At 40.3% G+C, this 27,288-nt stretch overlaps 1 protein-coding gene across 1 annotated transcript in view; it reads right to left on the bottom strand.

Moving 5' to 3' along the window:
• Positions 1-3,254: 3,254 nt before the first annotated feature.
• The window catches only part of LOC132397467 (trans-2,3-enoyl-CoA reductase-like), a 182,099-nt gene continuing 158,065 nt past the window's right edge, over positions 3,255-27,288 (bottom strand). The window contains exons 9-12 of the mRNA XM_059976299.1: positions 9,118-9,175; positions 7,098-7,183; positions 3,470-3,515; positions 3,255-3,382 (exon numbers count right to left, since the gene is read on the bottom strand). Of these exons, the coding sequence (XP_059832282.1) occupies positions 3,255-3,382; positions 3,470-3,515; positions 7,098-7,183; positions 9,118-9,175 (318 nt within the window). The remainder of the gene's footprint in view (positions 3,383-3,469; positions 3,516-7,097; positions 7,184-9,117; positions 9,176-27,288) is intronic.

The following is a 27,288-nucleotide window of genomic DNA, read 5'->3' as shown; positions in this document are numbered from 1 at the left end:
ACAAGAGTGCTAGCAAAGCCTTTGATAAAGTCCTGCATGGCAGGCTGGTCCAGAAGGTTTAGTCACTTGACATTCAGAAAGAAGCTGAAATTTGGGTTCAGATATTGTTTAGCAGAAGAGACAGAGTAGTACTAGCTAGTTTGCAAAAGATGGTTGTCTCTCTTTCTGGTAGCCCGTGACTTCTGGTGAGTCAAAGGGATCGGGGTTGGGTCTGTTGTTATTTATCTTCTATATTAATGATTTAGATGATAATGCGGTAAATTGCAACATCAAATTTGCAGATGATGCCAAGATAGGAGGTGTTGTGCATAGCGAGTAACACTATCAATGTTCGCAGGATGGTCTGGAAGAGCTTTAAATAGCTGAGAAATAGCAGAAGGGATTTAATGCAGACAAGTGTGAGGTGTTGCATTTTGGCAGGATAAAATTATGATAGGATTTATACAGTGAATGGCAAGACACTGACATATGCAGTAGAACAAAAATATCTGGTAAAACAGATCCATAATTCTTTGGAAGCGGCATCAAAGATTGACTGGTTCATAAAGAGAGCTTTTGCATATTGGGGTTCATATAACAGGCTAATTAATATAGGAGTTGGGTTGTTAGGTTGAAGTTGGGTGAGGAATTGGTGAGGCCTAATTTGGAGTATTGTGTGCATTTCTGTTCATTAACCTTTAGGAAAGAAGTACATAAGCTTAAGTGAGTGCATTGAAAATTTATAAGATCCAGCCAGGAATTGAGGACTTGAGTTAAAGCAAACAAATGAATACATTAGGACTTCATCTCTTAGTGCATAGGAGAATGAGAGGAGATTCAAAGGAGGTGTTTAAAATTATGAGTGGTATAGAGACGGTAAATACATGCTAGTTTTTTTTACCCTGAGCTGGGAGAGTCTAGAAATAGAGGCTGTAGGTGTTAGATGAAAGGTAAAATAGTTAAGGGGAACATGAGGGTGGTGCACATATGGAAGGAACTACCAGCGGTGGTGGTGAATGTCAGTTCAGTTACAATGTTTATGGAAAGTTTGAGTAGTTGCATGGATGGAAGTATTTGGAAGCTACGATCCAGGAGCAGGTGGATGGACTAAGCAGTGAAACAGATCTGCAAAGACTAGATGTGTTAAGGGCCTTTCTTGTGCTGTAGTACTCTGACTTTCAGAATGCATATATTCTGCCCTTTGCTTGAAATGATGTACAGTTGTAATGGACCAACTGAGCAGTCAACTTTGACTGAGTGCCACTTAACAGCACAGATGATGGGTCTTCCTATCCTTTTGATGGGATTGTAATAGCTCTACTGTGAATCAGGCTATGTTTCTGGAATAGACGATCTGGATGTTAAGCCATATTGTCAGTAACTGTACTAAAATAGTTTAGCTAGGTTCAAGACTAGTTGCAGAGCATATATAGGGTAAATAACATAGGTAGAAACTAGCTTGGTGATGACAATTTTCTGTGCAAGCAGCTAAGGAGAATAAGTCTCATTGTAGGCTGGTTTGTAATTGTCATGTCAGCATCAGTGGAAGGAAAGGTCCTTTCTTCTGTTATTTAATGCAAGTTACCACCCCCATTGCTGTGAGAGGGCTGGACTACATTGATTTGGTCTAGTGGATTATAGTGTCACTCCATTCTATAGTGTCTATTGCTTTGCAGACAGATTCAACAAATCAATAACATTATTTCACTCAATCACAGATATTTCCTTCATCCTCTCCACTAAGTGTATTTGAAATCCTCTAGTTAGGCTTCCACACTGCCATAGTCTAATGCAGACTGAGCCAAAGTGTCAAGCAGCATCCAATGTGAATATATTAAAGATAATCATTCTCAATTGACCAGTACATTGGATAAAGTTGGATATTGAGTCCTTTTCTAATCACTCTTCTACTGAAAAGATGCAAGATTCCAATTACTGTATAACCATCTGACCATAGCCAGAGAATCAGACCATTGACACTCTAGGGAATTTTCCAGTGACCTATCTTTAATGCGTCATTCTTGCTTCTGCACATTGCCATCACTCAAAAACATGTCATCAATATCCACGTGTGAGCTGACAACAACACTCTCTGGCTGACTCTCCTCTTGACTGCTTCTGAATCATCTGATTGTTACTTCAACATCCGATCCTGGAAGACTAGGAATTTTCATTTAACAAAACCTTGGGTAGCTGTGAGCCATGACCATATCACCAGTCATGGAGTATTTCCACAGTCCCCACTATTTCATCAGATAGAAATGAAATGGTCCCCAGAAGGAAAAGTAGTGAGCCCGAATTTGCTGAAATGGAGTATCTCAGAGCAATAACTTTAATTGGATTGGTGCTCATGCTCATTTTGTTGGGACTGTGAATTGGCAGTGGTGCACAATGTAAATGGCCCAAAACCAACTGAAAATTAAAATATTGTATGATCTCCATTATGAATGTGTAATTTGTCCAGTAAGCAGTGGCAAGAAAGTGCTACACTGTGACTCCAACAGCTCCTGGATTATTTGCATTGCTCTATTATTAAATTCATTCTTACAAAAACTGATACATTTAATAATTTAAATTGCCCAGTCTAATTTTAAAGGTTGGGTGTTGTTTCTAGAGGTGTGAGTATTTTACTATATATATTTTTCTCTTTCTTAGTTCTTTCTTTCCCCGTGGAGAGAGAACTAAATTTTAGGGAGCATCCAGGTATCCATCACTACCAGGTGCAGTGAGATTTTACATCTTTGCCAGGATGGGATAGAATCAGGACTTGGAATAATGTCAATTGCACATAAATTACCCTCCTTAAATATACTGTATCACAAGATCAATGACTATTAACAGTGTAAGTCAAGTCATATAAAAGCATGCCAAGGATTCTAGTCGGTAGGATGTATTGTAGTTTCATTTCAACTCTTTCAATCAGGATTAACAAGAGTAACTAAACTGTCCTGACATCTGTGGACAATTTCTGGCCATATCTGTCTTCAGAATCTAATCAGAACAAATTTATTTTCATTGACTTTTCAGCAATTTATGCCTCCTTATGTCAACAAAGTTTTCTGTGTTTATATATTTCATGCTGCCACAGATGTACTGACCATCTCTGTTTTCACAACAACAGAGATACCTCACTTGGTCTTGAGCTTGTGGAACAGTACAAGTCAGTGCAAGGTGGTCACCATCTTTCCATGTCTTCCATTTATTTTCATTTGAAGCTGAACTTTCACTCTCTTTACTTCAATGTACAAAAGTCGAGCTGCACTGAATTCAGTTGTTTACAGTATAAATGGGATCAAAGCTGTTCTGTAACTGGGATAATTTTTAATATCCTTTTGATATTTGTAATGTTTCCTTTGAGCCCACATTATCAGCTGGAGAGAGATCATCAGAGCGAAGATGGCAACTAGGAAGAAATTAGAAGAACATTGTGATTAGCACATGTGCAGGAAAACTGTGTTTGAATTAGTACCAGAAATGAACAGAGCTGTACCTGAAAATGTTTGGGTCATAACGGTGAAGCTAATCCATACTCCCATCTGCAACAGGTTAGATAAGTAGATTAAATAGCATTGCATTAGTATCAAAAATTGTTCTAATCTATAGACAGATATGTTGACAGGCAAGGAACAGTAGGATATACTCCATGTGTAGTGGAGTGTAATTTGGTATAAAGGTCTGCACAGACAATGTGGACTGTATGGCCTGTTCCTGTGTACTGTTCAGTGTTATATGTTCTACAATAGCCTGAGTTCAATTAATGAAAATAATTTGGAAATTTTAACCCATCATCTGTAATAATAAAACTACTAACTAGATAGGCATTAGAACTCATCTACTTCATGGATGTCCTCATGAGGAATAAATTTACATCCTTTTCCTCGACTGGCTTACAGGAGTTTACTGATTGTGATAATTCTCTACTTCAGGGGGATAAGGAGGCTGGATCATTGGATGTATTTAAATGAGGAGGCAGGTACATTTTTGAAAGATGGGGTAAAGAGTTTTGGGAATGTGATGCAGACAAGGACTGGAAGCTTGGTGTAGATGAGCCATGATCACACTGAATGTTGGGGCGAGCTTGTCCCTGCTTCCTTGTGTTGTGACCAATGTGCTTAACTATGGAGTTGCCTTCTCACTTCATGGACCACTAGGGATGAAAATGAATGCCAGCGAGAACTGTCACTTAAATAACTGGTTATGAAGGGGAAATACTGCTTTCCAACCATAAACAGCAAGTTAAGCTTTCTCCTTCTATCTCCTTCTATACTCACAGAGTATATACAGAAAGTGACTGAAGGATGGCTTCCTTTGAGGTATTTGTGACAGTTGATATTGCTGGAACAGTTCTTGGCCTTTTGCCAATCCCACAGGGTTCCTGAGTTTGCCCAGTGATAGTGACATGCGACCTAAACTGATCTGACCTGTGATCCAACGGTCAAAGATGGATGCAAGATTGGGGTTTCAGTGAGAAAGGAGATGGTATGTTTTTCCTGCAGAGACTTTCAGTTGTTTTACTTCTCTTTGATGTTTATGCTTCAGCAGATTAAGCTTGGCAGAAAGACTTTTTTAATACTAAATACTTAATTATTTCTAGTAGTGAGCTTTCACTGTACACATGTAACTATGTTGTTTCTAAATGTTTATTATTTCTGTCTTATTATATGAAATTTCTTGTGTTGTAGCATCAGTGCAGTGTGTCACGGGTAACCCCAGTTTGGAACGGGGTCCAGAATTGACCCTATGAACTGTGCTGCTATTAAGTGTGAGAGAGGGAGGCATCCAATTCAATGAGGGAGAGAGACAGAGACTGCTTGAAAGATTGATTTTATGGTTTCTCTGCAGCTTGTTTACCTTTCCACATGGACACTCGCATGCTTGCAAAAGTTCCTGTAGAGAGAGGAGGGCGGAGCAGGTTGATGGACAGCTGGTGTCCAACAAGACATACAAAAAAGCTGGATGAACTCAGCAGGTCGGGCAGCATCCGTTGAAAGGAGCATTCAACGTTTCAGGCCAAGAACCTTCATCAGGACTAAAGAAGGAGGGGGCAGGGGCCCTATAAAGAAGGTGGGAAGTGCTCAATATGTGGAGATAATAACCAAGTCTGCTGAGACACAGACAGACACGCAGTTTCGGACACTGAACGAGCTTTGTTGCACCCACAAGAAGGTGGGGTTTTTGGAGGATCGATTCGGGGAAATTGATCAGTTGCTCTCACAGTGTGAACAGGTGCAACTGGTGAGGAATTATTTGTGTGTCCACCATTACCTGGGTGATAATTCCACCACTGAAGAACGGTCATACATATCATGGTCATAGTCAGTGACCACAACAGGACTTCGGAAGACAACGGGAAGATCGATGGCATCAGCTCACCTCTCCCTCTCTCTCTCTCTCTCTCTCTCTCTCTCTCTCTCTCTCTCTCTCTCTCTCTCTCTCTCTCTCTCTCTGCAATGCTACTCAACTAAATACCTCAAATTGAACTGAACTCAGCTCATTATCGTAAGACCCTATTCATTCACCCCTAGGTTTGAAAGAGCGTAGTTTTGTTCCTATTTCCACACTTATGTACATATATATCATTGCTAACCTGCTTGATATATCTGCATTTATATTACTGTATTGCATAGTTACTAATAAACACTATTAGTTATTAGCAATACCAGACTCTAATGCGTTTTCCATTCCTGCTGGTTCTTTAACCCGGTCACAGGGTACGTTACAAGTGCAAAGACATAAAATTACCATAAATAACAAAATAAACTGTGCAAAACAAAGGAATAATGAGGTAATGTTCTTGGACCATTCAGAAATCTGAAGATGGAGGGAAGAAACTGTTCCAAAATGAATGAATGTGGGTCATAAGGCTCCTGTACTTCCTGAGTGCATGTAGTAATGTGAACAGGACATGTGAGGATCCTTAGCGTTGGATGCAGTCTTCTTTAGACACCACCTCTTGAAATGTTCCTGATTGTCCATGATAGAGCTGGCTGAGTCTATAACCCTCTGCAGCCTTTTGCAATGCTTTGCACCGGAGACCCAGGAGGTCTGAAGAGCTCAATATTAGTTTCTTCGTATTTTGAGATATTTAAGTATTATTGAGTGTTAACGTGTAAATTATTAAGAAGTTTACAAATTATGCATGTAAGGAAGAAAGCAGTGTATGGTGGAATAATATTAATCAGGTGTAGAGGGGAAAATAAACTGGTGTATTTGTGGGGTACATGGGAGGTAAAAATAAAATGTTGTACCACAGTGATTTGTAGGGAACAAGTTTACAGAACCAGTGTGCATATCCACAGATCACTGAGAGTTGCAAGACAGGGTTATAGGTATTAAGTAATTAAGAAAAGCAAAACATAATAACAAGAGGCTATGCTAGAAATACCTTAGAATATTGTGTGATATACTGGTCACAAATTACACAAATGATGCAATTGCACTTGACAGGTCTCAGAGGAGATCTCCTAAAATGATCCCAAGGCTAAAGAGTTTTAGAAATGAGTAAAGATTTGACATGACTTGTTTGGAGGTTAGAGGATTTTTTTTTAATGGTAAAATGTATTAGGGATTAGGGGCCAAAGTGAAAGGGACAGGAAGGACGTCTGTTATCAGAAAACTCAATGCCCTGGAGATGGCTATTTGTTGACAGAACGGAGAGGTGTGGAGTGGTCTATTTGACTTGCTGAATGATGGTGCTCTGAAAGGGTGAAGTCAGAAAACATTCAGCCTATTGAGTCTGATCTGCCATTTGATTACTGTGAGCTGATGTATTATCGATCTCAAGCCCATACTTTTGTCTTCTCCTCGTAACCTATGACACCCTTACTAATCAGGAACACATCAACCTCCACTTTAAATATACCAAATGGTCTGGCCTCTACAGCTGGCTGTAGCACTGAAATCCACAGATGCACCATCTCCAGGTCACAGAAATTCATTCTCGTCTAGTAGGACATGGGGCAAGATCCAGAAAGTGAGTTTACACTGCTTGACCTTTCCTCTCTATCATTGCGGATCAAAAGAATTTATTCTGCACAGTAAATATTGATGATTCTTTGGTTTCTTCATGAGAGTAGGATAAAGATTTGATATAATGAAATGATAAAATAATTCATTACCTCATACGTATAGTTCGGGCAGGAGACCAGTTTAAAAAGCCATGTAAAGGGATTGTATGTTGGTCTGACAATATGATTCTTGGTACCTCAAGAAAGCAAAACCAAAGTATCATTGAATTTGACACCAGATAGCTTGCATTTAAAGTTTAAATACATCTGATAGCAAAGTATCTTCATTTTTAATATGTCATGCCATTACAACGCACATTTACATATGCACAAGAAACTTGCAGTATTGACCAGAGCATCTGTACTAGTTATATAGGTTCAGATATAAACACTGACTTGGAAACCAGGGACTTTAAACTCTCCTTTTAAATTGTGCCAATTGTACCTATTATGTACAAAGGAAATGGCTGACAGTTTAACATCATATTTGACATATTGAAACACCATAATGCAGCATTTCATTGTTACTACATTAGTGTTTCAGCAAGAATTATTTTCACAGCCCTTTGAAATCAGCATTCAACCCTGAACTTCTGACTCAGGCAAAACTGCTACCATATGTCTATAACTAATATTTAAACTTAAAGTTATTGAGAAATCTCTCATTTCATGTCAAGCAGACTTTCAGATGTTGGTTAGAATTACAATGAGCCAAGGAAAAAAACTGGTTGCTGCAGTTAGAAACATAGAAAACCTGCAACACAATACAGGCCCTTTGGCCTAAAAAGCTGTGGACCTTAGAAATTGCCTAGGGTTACCCATAGCCCTCTATTTTTCAGAGCTCCATGTACCTGTCCAGGAATTTCTTAAAAGATCCTATCGTATTCACCTCCACCACTGCTGCTGGCAGCTCATTCCATGCACTCACCACTCTCTGCATAAAAAAAATTTACCCCTGACATCTCCTCTGTACCTACTTCCAAATGCCTTAAAACTGTGCCTTCTTGTGCTAGCCATTTCAGCCCTGGAGAAAAAGGTTCTGACTATCCACATGATCAATGCATCTCATCATCTTATACACCTCTATCAGTCACCTCTCATCCTCCGTCACTCCAAGGAGAAAAGACTGAGTTCACTCAACCTATTCTCATAAAGCATGCTCCCCAATCCAGGCAACATCCTTGTAAATCTCCTCTGCACCCTTTCTATAGTTTCCACATCCTTCCTGTAGTGAGGTGCTCCAAGTGAGGTCTGACCAGGGTCCTATATAGCTGTAACATTACCTCTTGGCTCTTAAACTCAATCCCATAGTTGATGAAGGACAAGGCACTGTCTGCTTTCTTAACCACAGAGTCAACCTGCACAGCAGCTTTGAGTGTCCTATGGACTTGGATCCCAAGATCCCTCTGATCCTCCACACTGCCAAGGGTCTTACCATTAATACTATATTCTGCCATCATATTTGACCTACCAAAGTGAACCACCTCACACTTAACAGGGTTCAACTCCATCTGCCACTTCTCAGCCCAGTTTTGTATCCTATCAATATTCCACTGTAACATCTGACAGCCCTCCACACTATCCACAACACCCCAACATTTGTGTCACCAGCAAATTTACGAACCCATTCCTCCTCTTCCTCATCCAGGTCATTTATAAAATTCATGAAGATTAGGGGTCCCAGAACAGATCCCTGAAGCACACCACTGGTCACCAACCTCCATGCAGAGTCTGACCCACCTACAACCAGTCTTGCCTCTGGGGGCATACCAATTCTAGATCCACAAAGCAATGTCCCCTTGGATCCCATGCCTTCTTAGTTTCTCAATAAGCCTTGTGTGGGGTACCTTATCAAATGCCTTCCTGAAATCTATATACACTACATCTACTGCTCTACCTTCATCAATGTGTTTAGTCACATCCTCAAAAAATTCAATCTGGCTCATAAGGCACGACCTGCCTTTGACAAAGCCATGCTGACTATTCCTAATCATATTATGCCTCTCCAAATGTTCATCAATCCTGCCTCTCAGGATCTTCTCCATCAACTTAACAACCACTGAAGTAAGAAGTTATTGCAAGGTACTTAAATGTGGTGTAGTAGCAGAGAGTTGGTAGAAAATGCACTTACCTGCTTTATGCACCTGGATTATAGCAGCATTTGTAAAATAATTCCCTGCTCCACAGACCTAAAAACAAGAAGTTAATTCAGTTTTGTTATGAATGGCTCATCAGTTAATGACTAAATCTGCATGCAATGCATTCATTGAAGTGACCTTCTTCAATACTTGCAAAACATGTATTTAGCATTATGGATGAATTAAAAATGTGCTTTCATTGGGATGAAAGACTGATAGATATTTTGAAAATAGTGATATTTTTCATTTATTATAGCTGATTTGAAAAACTGACACGCTTTCTCTAAAACTATAACATTTTGAAGGCAATTTCCTAGTCTATATTTATGCATTTTACATCATGGCAGATGCTCATGGTGAAATAAATTAATGAGTTTTCTCTGCAACGTTGACACATCCAGCTTGCCTTGATACATCCCTTCTGGAACATGTGCCAAGGGTAGAAACATAAATGTTCATTTGTCTTTTTAATACATCGCACATATCAAAGCCACATAGTAACTGGACATTTTAATAGCAGGTCAATGGATTTATACATAAAACTAATTAATCACTATTACACAGGAGATGCTTTTACAGAAACCTACAGAACACTTCAACACCATTGTTGAAACTTTGATTCAAATCTAATCTATCTGACAGAAATGGAGCAGAAAAGGATCACACGTTCATCCCAAATTTACTATCAACTGAAGTCACCCGACAAATATTTTCATAAAAAAAACATAACATTTACATTCACAATGCTAAAAGAGTCAATTCAGGTGGGTGGAATTTTACATAAAATTTAGTCAGATTCTACAACATTATTTTCCTCTTTTTATCTGCCTTGATATATTTCGTACGGAATGACCTGCTAGGATGGAATGCAAGCAAAAGCTTTTCACTATATCTCAGTACTTGTGACAAAAACAAAGCAATCACCAAATCAATTCAACACTTATCCTCAATCTTTTCACTGTAAAGACACAACAGTTTGAGTACATTGAGGTTAACAATTTTTCAAAGTTAATTTAATTCTCATTTTGATGATGTTTTTCAAAATTTTGAAAGCACACATTCTTATATTTTTCTTTGTATTATTTCAGTACTCAACATAAAGACACCATAATTTGGAGATTATATTATTGCTATAGTCCTCCATTTGTAAAAACATCTTACATTAATGTTGCATGAAACATCTGCCTAGGAAGAGATTGCAAACTGGACAAGCTAACAGTCTGAACCATGGTGGGGTGGTGTTTGGAGGTGGGAGAGGGGTTTGGTGGTGGATAGCTTCCACTTTTAATCATTCATTCTTTTACAGCATTGAAACATTCTCTTCTAAAAGAAGAGGAAAAGTGTCAGCTTTGAACCAAATAGAACTCATTGAGACATACCTTCTATGGATTCCTGATTCCAGCAATTCATTGGAGCAGTGTATAAAATAACTAAGTAATTGGCAAGTAATATCACTGCATGTGTCCTTCAACCCTAGTTTACTTGTAATTTTCAAACAAAAAAAAACTTAATCTCAATTTACTTTTAAATGTAAAACAAAACAAAATCACACCAAAAAAGCTGCAGCCATCTAATAAGATTCAGGTTAAAAGCTTTCCTTCTCAAGAATGAATTAATTTATTTCATTTACCTTGGGAACTTCCTCAGTCTATATATAGGATCTTATTTATAAATATGTGAATCCATTTATGCAAATCTCTTTGCCCACGGTGACTCAAGTCTACACATGGGAGTAAGATGGGTTGCACTTGAATCCGTGGGGGACCAATATCCTGGCAGGGGAGGTTTGCTAACCCGGGTGGGAAGCGAAGTGAAGAGGCAGAGGATGGGGTGGTTGGCACACAAGCAGAGACAGCTTGTAGAGAGTTTGTGAGGAAGTATAGGGAGATGATAGAGCAAAGGTGCACTCAGCCTGATGGTTTGAGATGTGTTTAATTTAATGCAAGCAGAATCATAAACAAGGCAAATGAACAGTGTGGATCAATACATGAAATTATGATGTTGTGGCCATTACAAAGTCTTGGATGTCTCAGGGGCAGGAATGGGTGCTGAGTGTGTTGGGCTTTAGCTGTTTCAAAAAGGACAGAGTGGGAGGTAAAAGAGGTGGGGGTGTGGCATTGCTAAGCAGGATTAAGCTGCAGAAAAGGAGGAACTCATGGACGGATTGCCTATGGAGTCAGTCTGGGTGGAAGTCAGAAACAGGAAGCGGGCAATAATTCTACTGGGTGATTTTTATAGACTTCCCTCCGCCCACCCCCAATAGTAACAGGGACATTGAGGAGCAGGTAGAAGGCAGATTCTGGAATGGTGCAATAATAATAGGGTTATTGTGATGGGAGATTTTAACTTTCCAAATATTGACCAGCATGGCTAGCATCTCCTTAGAGTAAGGGGCTTGTTAGTGTGTTCAGGAATGTTCCTGATGCAATATGTAGATAAGCCAACTAGAGAAGAGGCCGTACTTGATCTGGTATTGGGAAAAGAACCTGGTCAAGTGTCCAGATCTCTCAGTGGGAGAGCAGTTTGGAGGTAGTGATCACAACTCAGTCTCCTTCACTGGAGAGAGATAAGAGCAGACAATTTGGGAAAACATTTAATTGGGAGCAATTGTTCTCAGAGAACATTTGTATGGTATTCTGCATTGGTATGTTCCATTGAGACAAGGAAAGGATGGTAGGGTACAAGAACCATGGTATACAAAGGAGTAGAAAATCTAGTTAAGAAAAAAGAAGGTTCAAGAAGTTGAGTACAAAAGGTTCAAGAAGCTAAGTACTGTTAGAGCTCTAAAAAAGTGCAAGTTGCTAGGAAAGAGATTAAGAATGAAATTAGGAGAGCTAGAAGGAGCCATGAGAAGGCCTTAGCAACCAGGATTAAGGAAAACCCCAAGGCATTCTACAAGTATGTGAAGAGCAAGAGGATGAGCCGTGTGAGAATAGGACCAATTAAGTGTGATGGTGGAAATGCGCATGGAGTTGGAATAGGTAGCAGAGCTACTTAATGAATACTTTGCTTCAGTATTCACCAGGGAAAAGGAACTTGGCAATTGTGGGGATGACTTACAGTGGACTGAAATGCTTAAGTATACAGACATCAAGAAAGAGGATGTGCTGGAGCTTTTGAAAAACAGTAAGCTAGATAAGTCACCGGGTCTGGATGAGATATACCCCAGGCTACTCTGGGAAGTGAGGGAGATTGCTGAGCCTTTTGTGATGATCTTTGCATCAGCAATAGGGATGGGAGAATACTGGAGGATTGCAATTGACTTGACATCACATTGGACATAAGTAATCCGGGTTTTCACTCACTAGGTTTGAAGGAACATCTCCTAAATAGAGCAAACACTATTGCTCTAATTTTAGGACAATTCCTCACTGTTAGAGCAATTAAGTCTTCTCCATTCCCCCCACCCCCACCCCCCCCCCCCCATCCTCTTGGTGAACTTAATCATCCAGAACAAGATGGCATTAGTGAATTATAGCGACGTGTTGCAGGCTGCTTACAAAACTTCTAAATATACTTCTTCTGAATTACTCTTGCTGCAATCTGCAGCCTGTGATTTCCTGTTAAGCACAGTTTGTTGCTTTTTTTTTTGCACATTCATTGTTGTCGGCTGTGTTTGGTGTAATCTTTCATTGATTCTATTCTGGTTCTTGTATTGACTGACAATGCCTGCAAGAAAATAAATCTCAGAATTGTATACGGTGACATATAAGTACTTTGATAATAAATTTACTTTGAATTTTAAACATTCAGATAACTCTTCCAAACTCAATGGAACACAGGAGCTTTCTACACATCCATTTCTCATGGTTTACATGGATATGAATTAGGATCAGAAGTAGGTCACTCACCCCCTCGAGCTTTGTGTCATTTAAGATGGTTATTGCTGATTATTTGTAACATCAGTTCTGCTTTTCTGCTCCTCGAGTATCTAAAAGTTTTTCAGTCTCCACTTCTAAGTATTGAGGAATAGATTTTCAAGGCTCACAATTTTCTGAGAAAAAATAATTTATTCCATTTTATGTATGGGCTTACTTATTCTTGAACAAGTCCCTGTCATGAATGAACCTCTTTATACCAACACCCGTCTGAATTTTGCATATTCCAATCAAGTCCCCTTTCACTCCGCTGATTGCAAAATTTTGTTGCTGGTATGCTGTACCCTGTAACCTCTCCAAGTCCAATATCAAGCTCTTATCTGTAATTGGCAGTCACTGTTCTGGGGAAATTGAAATATTACAATTAAATGCTGGCCACGTAACATGCTCAGGGAATTTACTGTTGTGTTCATCACTACAGCCAACATCCCTCCGAGCATGATCACCAAGAACACACTGGGAGAGTTTCACAGCATCATCAGCTCTCCATAAAACAAGCATCCAGACAGTCTCTTCATAATAGCAGGAGACTACAATCATGTTAACCTGCATGCCATTTTACACAATCTCACCAACATGTCACCATGGCGACTAGAGGAACAAACTGAGTGGTCCATGTTTATACAAACAGATGTGCTATTTGCAAAGCCATCTCACACCCTCATCTTGGCCTCTCTAATTACATCTCCATCATGCTAATCCCAGCACATTGACTGCTGCTGAAAATGAAGGAACCAGCCACGAGGACCAGGAGGCAAACTCTATACTTCAGGACTGTTTCGAATGGCCCGATTGAGATCTGCTCAGGGAGGCGGCCAAAAAAGGGGCAGACACAGACCTCAAGGAATATGCCTCATCTGTCATCATCTACATCAGTCAGTGTGTAGATGATGATGGCACCTTAAGAATGGTCAGTTCACAGCCCAGCAAGAAGCCTTTGCCAAACCCAAAGGTGCACTTCTTACTACAAGCCTGGGTTGCTCCCTTCAAGTGCCAGAACAGTTCTCTGATCAGCCTAGAGAAACCTCACCTTGAGCATCAAGAGGACAAGAAGTGCCCACAGAAAAAATACTCAGGAAAACCAGTATGATTCCAACCCCTTGTGTATGGGACTGTGCATTCAGGATGGTACTGACTACACACCGAAAAGTAGCACTGACAGTTACCAGTGACACCTTCTCCCTGATGCTCTAAGCAAACTTTATGCACACTTTGAGACATGCCAACATAACACAGGCCATTGAAAGCTGCTTCTCTCCTAAATGAGCAGCCATTTTCCATAACAGCAGCAGGCTTAAGAAAAACTACAGTGAATCCAACCCCCACAAGGTGGCTGGGCCAGACAACATACCAGGCCAAGTACTCTGGGAGTGTGCACACGAGGTCATTAATGTCTTCACAGCACTTCACTCATCCGGTCTGCTGTCCCCACATGCTTCAAATCAGCCACCCTTTCCCCTGTACCAAAGAACTGTACCCTTTCAGAACTAAATCACCACTGCCCAGAGGTACAGATACCAATCATCATAGAGTGCGTTGGATGGCTGATAATTGCTTATATCTAAAACTCCATTCCTGCCTCATTGGGCACTCACCAATATGATGACAAACAGAACTACACCATGGCAGATGACATAACTGGCATTCACCTGGCCCTGACACAACTAGAAAACAAGGGCACACTTCAGAATGCTGCTTTTAGATTTCAGTTTGACATTCAACACCATGTCCCTCAGATGTTTGTGAACTAACTCCTACTCCTCAGCCTAAACACACCACTGTGTAACTGGGTTTTGGACTTCCTAACCAATCATCAGGATGCACAACCCCTCCTCCCTCCCCATCACCCTCACCATGGGTGCACTACCCCCCACCCCAGGGCTGTGTGCTGTGCCAGTTGCTGTCCACTCTGCTCAGACGTGGCTGCACGGCCAAACACCTGAGTAATCACATTGACAAGTTCGCTGATGCCATGACAACGGTGGAGCTCATCACCAATGATGACGAGGCTGCCTTCAGAGAACGGCTGGAGGAGTTCAAGGCCTGGTGTCACACAAATATTCTCTTCCTCAATGTCAACAAGACAAAAGGGATGGTTATCGACTTCAGGAGAACTCGTGGCACTCACACCTCCCCCCCCTATTCAGCAGTGGAAACTGCTGGAAGTGCACATTACACACAAGCTCTCATGGTCCCAGAACTCTTCCTACTCGGTCAAGAAAGTTCACCCACTGAGGAGGCTGAAGAGAGTTGTCTTTGCGCATCATTCTACAGATGTGCAGTAGAGAGCATACTAACAGGCTGTGTCACTGCTTGGTACAGAAACAGTACTGTGACAGACAGGAAAGCTCGACAACTCTCCAACTAATCAAAACTGCCCAACTCATCACTGGCACCAGCCCATGCACCATCAAGGACAAGTATACAGAAAGGTGCCTGAAAAGGGCCAATAACATGATGAAGGATCCCACACATACTGGTTGTCCCACTCCCATCAGGGAGGTGGTTATGTAGCATCCATACGAGGACCAGCAGACTCAAAAAACAGTTACTAGGCAGTGTTAGTCATCAACACCTCCACCCACTAACTCCTCCAACACTTTTTTTATTTCCTGTCAGATACCTTATGTACAGCCTAGTGTCACTTTATGGACAAATAATCAATCCATGTATACAAGCTATTTGATGTATTTATATGTACTATGTGTTTTTCAGTATTATTTGTTCCTTCATCTTTCATGCTTTTTTTTTGTTCTGCATCAGATCCGGAGTAACAACTATTTTGTTTTTATTTTGTTTGTGTACAGGAAATTACATTAAATAATCTTGAATCTTTAAAGTCTGTGTCCAGAACTGAGCATAATTTACATCTGTGGTCTGACCAGAGCTTTCCACAGCTCTACCTCACTACCCATCCACTGCAGTCTAGACTCCTTGCAGCAACCCCATTAAATGTTCAAATTAACTGTTGCAACATTCCATAAATGTATGAATTCTCTACATTGATAGTTCCCCACCCACTCCAGTTTTGTCTATCTGCTCTTGTCTATCAATTCTTTTCCAATTTACTTCTTCCAACCACATGATGTTCTATATCACCAAATTACCGGAGTAACAGTAAATCTGAACATGCGCCTGTATATTCCTCCACCTAATCTGTTGATTAATGCAGATAAAAAAGTACAAACATCCGGAGAGCTCCAGAAGCAACAAGAATAGATGCACACTATGTCCTCCCTGAGCCTTCCCTGCCAATTTCCCATACAAACAAATAGGTGATTTCAAGTTCCACTTGCTCTGTTTTTTAACAAGGGTTTCAAGGGAGCACAGTCAGAATTTACTGATAATGGAAACAAGAGTGGAGGAGGAATAGCTGTATAAAATATTTGAAAAGATATGACGAAGATCCGCTAAATGATTTGCAAGTGCAAACTAATGTCTATATGTGTGAAGTTTTGTCCTGAAATGTCAACAATTTGTTTGCTCACACAAATGCTTCTCAATGTTTCAAGTTCCTCCAGGAGAGTGTCTGTTGTTCCAGTTTCCAGCATCTCCTCTGTCTCTGATCTCTAACCCTTCTGACTGTATTCCAACACAATGAGAATACAATTCAATAGAAGGACATTGACAAGTACAAAGGAATGGAGCTGTGAAAGATGTGAAAACTCAATCCTGATTTGTGTTTGATAAATAGATCATTAAAATCAGAAGGAAATAAATAAAATATGTATGATTTATTGATGCTGTTATGATCTGCCCATTGCATCTGGTTAAAAGTGAAATCAAAGATTAAAAGTAAATCTCCTTACATAGAGCACCGAGAGACTACAAATAGTAATTCCCTCTACAATACTTATTATCTCTGAGAGTATAATGAGGTACAAACAGCTGCTTAAAAGTAGACTTTGTTTAAATTCAGTCGAGCTTCTTAAATCATTAACTGCTGAGGATTATCAAGGTGCAAGAAATTCATTGAGTAGCCTGCATTTAATCTGCTGTTCAGACAATCTCTTGATGCTAAGGATGGTGTTTTCCAGTCCAGTTTGATGAGTTCTTTTGCAGGGGACTAGAAGCGGAGGGGGAGAGGGTGCAGGGGCAGCAGTACAGGATGGATGGGTGAATTGTTTGTGCTCCAGTTGCACAAACAATATTTGAGCTGCTCACCTTCCTTTCCAGCCGGATTGTAAATAGTGTCACTGCAACTGACTTTATGCAAATTGCCTGATATGACAGCTTTCGTGCTGAGCATGATTGGTGGGGAAGTAATGGTAGTTTTGTAGAAAAAATAATAATCAGTCCATAGTTACATAGTTTCTATGTATCTACAGTAAGTACTCTGCCTAGTTGTATTACAGCCTGGTATGAATGTTTCAATGCACAGGATCACAAGAGGCTGCAGAGGGCTATAGACTCAGGCACCTCCATCATGAGCAGAATCCTCCCCACCATATAGAATATTATAAAGAGGAACGCCTAAAGAAGATGGCATCCATCACTAACTATCCTCAACATTCGGGAGATGCCTCTTCTTGTTACTGCCATCAAGGTTGAGGCACAGGAGCTTGAATCCCCAATCTTTGAGCTTCAGAAACACCTTCTTCCCTTTCCATTCATGAATGGTCCACAATATTCAATATTCCTTTATCATTCTCTATTGACTTAAGTTTGTAATTTACAATCACTTTATGTCTGCACTGCACTGCTGCTGCAAAAGAACAAATTTTATGTCAACTAAGTGAGCAACAGTGAATCTGATTCTACCATGTGTAGCTTTGTACAACTCAACTCAACACAGGAAAAACCTTAAAGCTACAGTAAGCAGGTAAAGCCGAGTTTATATCAATGATAGGAATTCTTTGGCAGAGAAGTGCAAAATTCCAAGACCACTGCTGCTGGAACAGCTGAGAGAGGAGATCTATTAAACATCTATTAGAGTCAGGTACAGTGTCCATTTTTGAAAGACATAAGGAGAAACACTTAAATGGGTGAGATATAGAAGGACACAGTCCAAGTGTGGACAAGTGGGATTAGCATTGATGGGCAGAAATGTTGGCATGGATGTGATGGGTCAAAGGCCACGTTTCTATATTGTACTACTCTTTGATTGATAGAGTGGAGTTTTGACTGAGTGAATAAAGTAAGGCTTGAAAAACAATATATTAGTGTCAGGGCTCTGTACTCAACCTGCAAAGTGGTGTTTTTCAATTTTGACAGCTGTAATTTACTTGAAATTTTTTTTTCTTTCTTTCTCAGCACTGGAGACTGTGAAACAGGTACAACCAAAGTATTTTGCCATTAACTGCTTACTGTCTGCTGCTAGCTATTTCTGCAGTGGGTCAAGTCTTCCTGGTATTTTTAACATGCTACAAAGTGAGCACTGTTAGGTCTCTACACCAAGACAGCAACTTCCTGATAGTGGACAGCCTGACCCATGGATATGAACTTCAGTATGGCTAAAATGAATATTTAGGAAGACCTCCACCCAATGGTCAGAGTCATAAATCATGACGATTCTGGAGATCTGGGGGTTGAAAAAACCTCTGGATTGCTCAGAGACCAGTTTTACTGGCCCCAAGTCAAAGAGTACTGCAAGACGTGCATTGGATGCATACAAATGCCTATGCGGCAGCTCCCTTGTCCCGCTTGCAGAGTGCGGGGCCCCTGGACCTGGTGTGTATGGATTTCTTGTCAATAGAACCCAATGTCAGCAACATGGCATATGTCTTAATCATCACAGACCACGACATCAGATATGCACAGGCTTTTCCTACCAAGGACCAGAAGGTGTCCAGGGTGCCCAACGTGTTATGAGAGAAGTATTTCATCTATTATGGCCATCCTAGGTGGATACATAGTGATCAGGGACGGGACTTCGAGAGCAGACTCATCGATGGGTTACTGGGCATGCTTGGAATCGAGAAGTCGAGGAACAAGCCCTTCTCCCACTGAGTCAGATGAAGTAGGGGGAGCTATCTGTGGTTAGCCTGGGTTTCAGCAAGACCCAGCAGGGGATGAAGCGAGGCTTGGCTACGGGACAGAGGGGCCTGAGTTGCCGGTGGACACAAGTGATAGGTTGCGGGAGGCCTCGCCGGGTAGACTGGAAGTATCCCCAGTAATGGCTGAATCCGAAGAGTTAGATGAAGGGGGGCAGTGGTCTCAGAGAAATAGGAGACCACCAGATAGGCTAGCCTATGCACCAGGGAACACAGTGTGACCCCTACCATTTTGGGAACTATGTCACTGCCTTTTACACCTGGATTGGAATCCGTGTTTTGCAGAAAGGGTTGGCAAATTATCTCCACGTCATGAGGACATGACTAAATTTGGTGGGGGAAGAGTGTTACGTGCTGTAAGATTTCACTGCTAATGTAATGGCCGCTGTGTAATGTTCCACTTCTAAGGTAATCATTTCTCTGTAGCTGCAATGTTTGGGTTATGACTAGAGGGGCCTTTGGAATGTATGTTAGCCAATGCAGGGATGTTGTTCACTCTCGTGGGTCTGGGAGAAGGGAATTCACGGTCTTTTGTTGGGGAGAAATGAAGAGAGAGGACATGAATGGAGAGTGTTGGTAGACCGCCGGATGGAGTGAACGGAGGAGCGAGGGTCCGAAGGTCAGCTATACTTGGAGGAGGTCGATGGGAACAAATGGAGAAACTGCGAGCTCCAATATTTGCGCATTAGACTGTTTTGTGAGAATGGGCTCTTTTCTTTTTCTTTTGTTTCTTTACTAACCATATAGTCAAATTAAGAATTATAAAGATCAATCGTTTAATCGCAATTTGTGTATTGTTCGTCATTTCATGGTACTGATTTGTAACAGGGGACACATCGCGTAGCATGCACTCAAATGAGATTTCTTAAGTTTTTGCTGGACTGAGGGCTGCTTCCCCTAGATTAAGTGCTAGCCAAACTGAAGGTTACATTCATTATATCACAGTATGAGTACAGAACAAAGCAATTTTCAATTATTATTCAGAATGTACATGACATATTTGAATTTTCTAGTGGAGCAACTCATTTTCTAGTAAGACCTGTTCTGATGAAGGGTCTTGGCCCAAAACGTTGACTGTTTACTCTTTTCCATAGATGCTGTCAGACCCGCTCAGTTTCTCTGGTGTTTTTGTGTGTTGCTTTTCATTTTCTAGTGGTTCATGTGTGCTGCTCATTATAGAGTCATACAGCAGAAAAACTGGTGCTTTGGCCCAACTCTTCTAGGACAAATGAAATGCCCTTCTAAGCTAGTCCCCTTTTCCCACATTGATCCGTATACCTGAACATTTCTTATGCATGTACCTGTCCAAATGTTGTTATTGTACCATCTCAACAAGAAGGTCGTTCCATAAGTAGACCACCCTCTGGGTGAAAATGTTGCTTCTCAGATTCATATTAATTGTTTCCTTTCTCTCCTTAAACTTATGCCCTCTAGTTCTTGGTTTTCCCATCCTGGGAAAAAATTGCTTGCATTCACCCTATCCCTGCCCCTCATGATCTTATATGACTCCAATACCCTCTAATGATTGAAACTTGAGTTTCCATCGGAAGGAGGTTTATTTCATTACACAGTATGTGGATGTTCCTGAATTAGTTCCAGTGTGGCAATTTCTCCATCTATAGCAGCAGCTGCAGGCAGGGTGGAAAGGAACACCCAGTGGACATTGGAATACAAGTTGTGAAGCCTGCAATAAAATCAGTCCCACCCATGAATAGATGAAACTTGTATAACCCATTCAAGCTATGATCCCCCAACTTAGAATCATAAAGCAGAGAGCATTACTTAAAACATTTAGAATCTTTCATATATGTTAATAAAGGAGCAAAATCAGGTGAAAGGCCAACAGTAGCACAATGCTTAACAGTGCTGGCTGTACGATTGAGGTTCAACTCTCACAGTTGCCTGTGAGGGGTTAGTATATTCTCCTTTGTCGGCATAGAGTTCCTCTGAATGTTTCAGTTTCTTCCCACATTCCAAAGATGTATGGTTAGGGTTAGTGAGATGTGCAAAACTTGCAGGCTGCCCCCAGTACAGTCCTTGGACTGTGTTGGTTTTTGACTCAACCACAACATTTCACTGTATGTTTCGATGTTTTGATATACATATGACAAAGCTTATCTTTACAAATGTCTTTTCACTTCAAAAAGCAAGAATCTTCTCACACCAAAACACTTCAAAAGAAGTGTAAATGCTTCAAAAGGATTATTAGATCCATGAAGAATCTACATTTCATAGTATGACAATACTAGATAACTGGAAAGATTTAGAAAGGATATGTTTTTTTTTCAATTCTCGACATATCCAGAACTTGATAAGAAGCACATAACACACTCCTGCTCCCATTCATTATGACTGAGTGGGAAAGACCATTTGCATCTCGTTTGACTGAGTGTAGGATCTTTCATCACATTTATACCATACCCTCATTTTGTCCTGGTCCCCATCCCTGTGCCAAACTGCATAAAGGGTGCAGTGTTGGAGCAAAGCTTTTGGCCACATCTTTGGGACTTCTGCTTCTCCTTGGGCCAATGCAGAAATCCAAAAGTTGTGATCGGTTACACAGAGTATTGTTCATAACTTTGTCAACATTTCCCTGCTATATCCTAGCCATAAGTGATTCAATCATAAATATATATTGGTTCATGAATATATCACTTATTAACAAACATTAGAATCATGTACTGCAGGGGAACATTTTTCCACAAATCCGTATTTACCTTGTGTGAATGTGTTTTTAAATAAATATATTTTCCTAAAACTGGTGTTATGAATGTTTTCCCCAGAAACTACTTAAGACATGAACTAATTTAACACAAATCTAAACGACAGCACCATCTGTCAAAAATGATTACCTCTGGGACATGTCTAAATGCCTGGTTCATAAAGGCAGCAAATGATATTTCTAAAAGTGTAGAAGTTAACCTTTTGCTTTTCAGCACAAATTCAGATATGGATGTTGTACATAAAAAAAATAAATGGCACATACAGGCCTTTCACTCCTCCATTCCCAAACTGGCATTCATTCATTAAAAACAAAATATGCTGGAAACATTCAGGGGTCACGTAGGATCTCTAGAGAGAGAAATAGTTAACATTTTGGATCCACAACCATTCAGCATAACTTAGTAGGAGAGAATAAGTTATTATTAGCAAATGCAGAGATTCTCCAGGTTGTTCTATTTTCATTTCTGATCTTCAACATCTGCAATCATCTGATTTTCACATACTGACATTCAATAAGTTCATTTCCTTCCCACAGGACCCTCATTCCTTATTTCCTTAAGGATCCAAAATCTATAGACATCTGACCTGAGCATGCTACTTGGCTTCCAGATGCCTCAAAAACACCAATTTCTAAAAAATTACAGCTTTGAAAAAAGTATTTACTTTTTAAAAATAAATTTCTCATTATCTTTGTCCAAAATAACCAATTTTTTTTTTACTGAGTATTTCATTGATTCAATTGTATTTCTTTGGCCTTCATAAATCAAAGTGTTGAGTGCAGGAGTTGTGATGTTATGCTGAAATGTTGTAAGACGTTGCTGAGGCCTATTATGGAGTATTGTGTGCAGTTCTACATAGAAACATAGAAAATAGGTGCAGGAGTAGGCCATTCGGCCCCTAGAGACTGCACCATAATTCAGTATGATCATGGCTGATCATCCAACTCAGAACCCTGTACCTGCTTTCTCTCCATACCCCCAATCCCTTTAGCCACAAGGGCCATATCTAACATCCTCTTAAATATAGCCAATGAACTGGCCTCAACTGTTTCCTGTGGCAGAGAATTCCACTTCACCGCTCTCTGAATGTGCTGTTATCACATCTTTGATAACTGACTCTAGTATTTTCTCCAGGCTAACCAGTCTATAATTCCTTGGTTTTTCGCTCCCTCCTTTTTTAAAAAGTGGGCTTATATTAGCCACTCTCCAATCCTCAGGAACTAATCCAGAATCTAAGGAGTTTTGAAAAATTATCACTAATGCATCCACTATTTCTTGGGCTACTTCCTTAAGCACTCTGGGATGCAGACCATCTGGCCCTGGGGATTTATCTGCCTTTAATCCCTTCAATTTACCTACCACCACTTCTCTACTAACATGTACTTCCCTCAGTTCCTCCATCTCACTAGACCCTCGGTCCCCTACTATTTCCGGAAGATTATTTATGTCCTCCTTAGTGATGACAAAACCAAAGTAGTTATTCAATCGGTCTGCCATGTCTTTGTTCCCCATGATCAATTCACCTGTTTCTGACTGTAAGGGACCTACATTTGTCTTAACCAATCTTTTTCTTTTCACTTATCTATAAAAGCTTTTACAGTCAGTTTTTATGTTCCCTGCCAGCTTTCTCTCATAATCTTTTTTTCCCTTTCCTAATTAAGCCCTTTGTCCTCATCTGCTAGATTCTGAATTTCTCCCAGTCCTCAGGTGTGCTGCTTTTTCTGGCTAATTTGTATGTTTCTTCTTTGGACTTGATACTATCCTTAATTTCCCTTGTCAGCCATGGGTGCACTACCTTCCCTGGTTTATTCTTTTGCCAAACTGGAATGAACAATTGTTGTAGTTCATCCATGCGATCTTTCAATGCTTGCCATTGCATATCCACCGTCAACCCTTTAAGTATCATTTGCCAGTCTATCTTAGCTAATTCACGTCTCATACCTTCAAAGTTACCCTTCTTTAAGTTCAGAACCTTTGTTTCTGAATTAACTATGTCACTCTCCATCTTAATGAAGAATTCCACCATATTATGGTCATTCACCCAAAGGGCCTCACATGACAAGATTGCTAACTAACCCTTCCTCATTGCTCAATACCCAGTCTAGAATGGCCTGCCCTCCAGTTGGTTCCTCAACATGTTGGTTCAGAAAACCATCCCGCATACGTTCCAAGAAATCCTCTTCCTCAGCACCCTTACCAATTTGGTTCACCCAATCTATATGTAGATTGAAGTCACCCATTATGACTACTGTTCCTTTATTGCACGCATTTCTAATTTCCTGTTTAATGCCATCCCCAACCTCACTACTACTGTTAAGTGGCCTGTGCACAACTCCCACCAGCGTTTTCTGTCCCTTAGTGTTATGCAGCTCCACCCACATCGACTCCACATCCTCCAGGCTAATGCCCTTCCTTTCTATTGCATTAATCTCCTCTCTAACCAGCAATGTTACCCCACTTCCTTTTTTTTTCCTGTCTATCCCTCCTGAATATTGAATATCCCTGGATGTTGAGCTCCCATCCTTGGTCACGCTGGAGCCATGTCTCTGTCATACCAACTATATCATATTCATTAATAACTAACCTTGTTCAATTCATCCACCTTGTTACGAATGCTCCTCGCTTTGACACACAAAGCCTTCAGGCTTGTTTTTACAACACTCTTAGCCCTTATACAATTATATTGAAAAGTGGCCCTTTTTGATTTTTGCCCTGGATTTGCCTGCCTGCCACTTTTACTTTTCACCTTACTACTTTTTGCTTCTATCCTCATTTTACACCCCTCTGTCTCTCTGCACTTGTTCCCATCCCCCTGCCACATTAGTTTAAATCTTGCTCTAGTCACCTACCTACAGGAAATGTATCAATTAGATTGAAAGAGTGCGGAGAAAATTTATAAGGATGTTGCTCGGACTTAAGGACCTGAGTTATAAGGAAAGGTTGAATAGGTTTGGACCTAATTTCCTAGATTGTAGGAGAATAGGGGAGACTTGATACAGATATAACCAATGAGGAGGGATATAATAGGGTAAATGTAGGAGGCATTGTCTACTGAGGATGAGTGAGAGTAGAACTAGAGGTCATGGGTTAAGGGTGAAAGGTGAAGAGATAGGGGAACATTAATGGGAACATTTCACTCTGAGTGTGATGAGAGCCTGAAATGAGCTTGTAGCACAAATAGTGGATGGCGGTTCAATTTCAACATTTAACAGAAATTTGGATGGGTGCATGGATGAGAGGGGCATGGAGGGCTACAGTGTCAGGCCTGCAGGGTCTGGCACTTTCCTGTCTCGACCCAACTGAAGGGAGTCACCTGCCATTCATTTCCAACCCATCACCTGCAGCCTATATAAACGTAGCTCATATCCACTTCCCTTTTTCTCCCATTAAACCATCCAACCTCAACCAGTTGCTCCTAGATTTCAGGTACTTTGCTATCCATTATATTTAGTATCTATTCCCTCTTGTTTTGCGGCTTGTTATTTTGCAGTTTATTATTAAAGTAATCATCTCAGCTGCTCTGAATTTGGTTCAAGACTCTTTTACATTTCCTGAAATATGGTCTGGGCACAGGTTGATGGGACTAGGCGGATTGTTAGTTCAGCATAGACTGGATGGGCCAAAGAGCCTGCTTCTGTGTTGCTGTGTTCTAAGTCTCTATAACTGTACAGTGAAAGCCTGCGAACAGTAGTATATAGTGTCATCTATGTACTTTGAAAATAAATATGATTTGAACTTTGAGATTGTAATTGGTGGCTCTAGATTTCCCAGCAAGGCAAATATCTAACTCTTACACTGTTATTCTTTACGTCTCCTTACAGTGAGCTTTGTTTTTGTTGTATCATTCTTATTCTTCCAAATTCTAAAGAATGTACAACCTTCAACAATTGGAGTCATTTTTATCTATTGAAGAGCGTCTTGTTGAACTTGCTACAATCAACTACATTGTTGCGAGCATTCATTCTGTGATGACAGACGAGTAAACTATTTAAACTCAACAACAGGTTTCATTATGATAAACACAAAAACAGACTGGGCGCTGTGATCTAGGGAGAGAACAAACAGATGGGGGAGGTAATTATTACTCACCTCAGTTACAGTCAGGGAAACCCACAAACACTCTTGTGAATAACTGTATAACCCAAGCTACAAATTATCAATAAATTAACTTGAACATCTCACCATAATCCCACAAAAACATTTTAACACAAGGACAATAAATAGCACTGGTCATTAGGAATGCAGTGGCGAGCAGTCAACCATGCTCTCACCCTCCCCAGTGCGCCCCACAATATGTTCTTACATGGAGTTAAGATATACACCATGGGAACAACCTTTTTAGGTCAGATCAACCATACTAACCAAGATGTCTTACCTACCCTCATCTCATTCGTCCATACCACTCTAAACCTTTTCCTACCCATGTATTCAGTACGTGGATGGCAACACTGCTACAGCACACTCAGAAGACTACCTCCTATGCATCCCGAATGGCTTTGCTTTTGACTTGAACATAAAATAGTTATAGGTCCTATACCAGTCACTACTCAAGAAGTCATTTATCCAACCTTCCTTAAAGGTAGGATAAATCACCCTTGAAAATGTAAATCACTTTCCCTGCCTTGGCAACATTCTCTCCTTGGATGGATATTCAGTCTTTGGGCCAGGGGGGCATTTTTTTTTTAAACCAGGCTCAGACTGCTAAACATAGTGGCTAAAAACTTCTAAAGATCAGGGAGGTTTCTGAAGAACTTCCCACTAATAGTCTTTGCTTAGGTTCTGGTCATAAATGGGAGCCAGTCTTCAGTTCTTAATGTAACTGGTGAGCGATAAACAGTTTGCGGTTAAACAGACATCTTTGCAAATAGTAGTACTGTCCATACAGCAGATTTGTCTTAAAGCTCCTGGTCCAACTGCTGAAGAGGTGCAGTGTAAGACAATGAGTATGATATTTATGCTTGTTTCAAAGCAGACAACGTTGGTTGTGTTGTTTAGTTCAAGGAAATTTGCAGAACAAATGGATAATATCACTTAAAATAGCAATAGCTGATCTATTAATAAGTTGGAATATTTGTATACACATGGAGTTACCGTAGCCTCACGGAATTAATTGTGGGTACCTGGAAGCTCAGTCTCCAGAAGCTTTTAGAGCACTTGTGTTGAAAAGTATCTGAGAAAATATCACACGTGTGTGAAGTCAGCCACGTAACAAAAAGGCAGTATAAATTTAGGGAGACATTCAGGATTATTATGAACATCAAGAATCTTGCGAGAAGAATAGGGTGAATTAGAATCCATTTCTCTGCCTTCGATTTCTGTGACGGACAACTGGTTTGTTTGTGTATCATGGATACTGTAGGTCTTTTCAGCTCATAGAAATTATACATTGTTTTTTGAAATCCTTTCTGTTATAGAAACGGTTTGTAATTTGGAGGTCTTTTATAAGATAGAAATACTTTGTCAGTTTTAAATGTGTTTTAAGAATGCTGTTGGAATTTAAGCATGTAATATTGAAAATAAATGAACTTCATTTAAATAACTTTGTTAGCTGAAAGTATCTCTTTATTGAT

The sequence above is a fragment of the Hypanus sabinus genome, chromosome 7, assembly GCF_030144855.1.
Source record: "Hypanus sabinus isolate sHypSab1 chromosome 7, sHypSab1.hap1, whole genome shotgun sequence".
NCBI classification, from domain to species: Eukaryota; Metazoa; Chordata; class Chondrichthyes; order Myliobatiformes; family Dasyatidae; genus Hypanus; species Hypanus sabinus.
The sequence above is the reverse complement of the archived record's forward strand: the minus strand, read 5'-3'. Positions and strand labels throughout refer to the sequence as shown.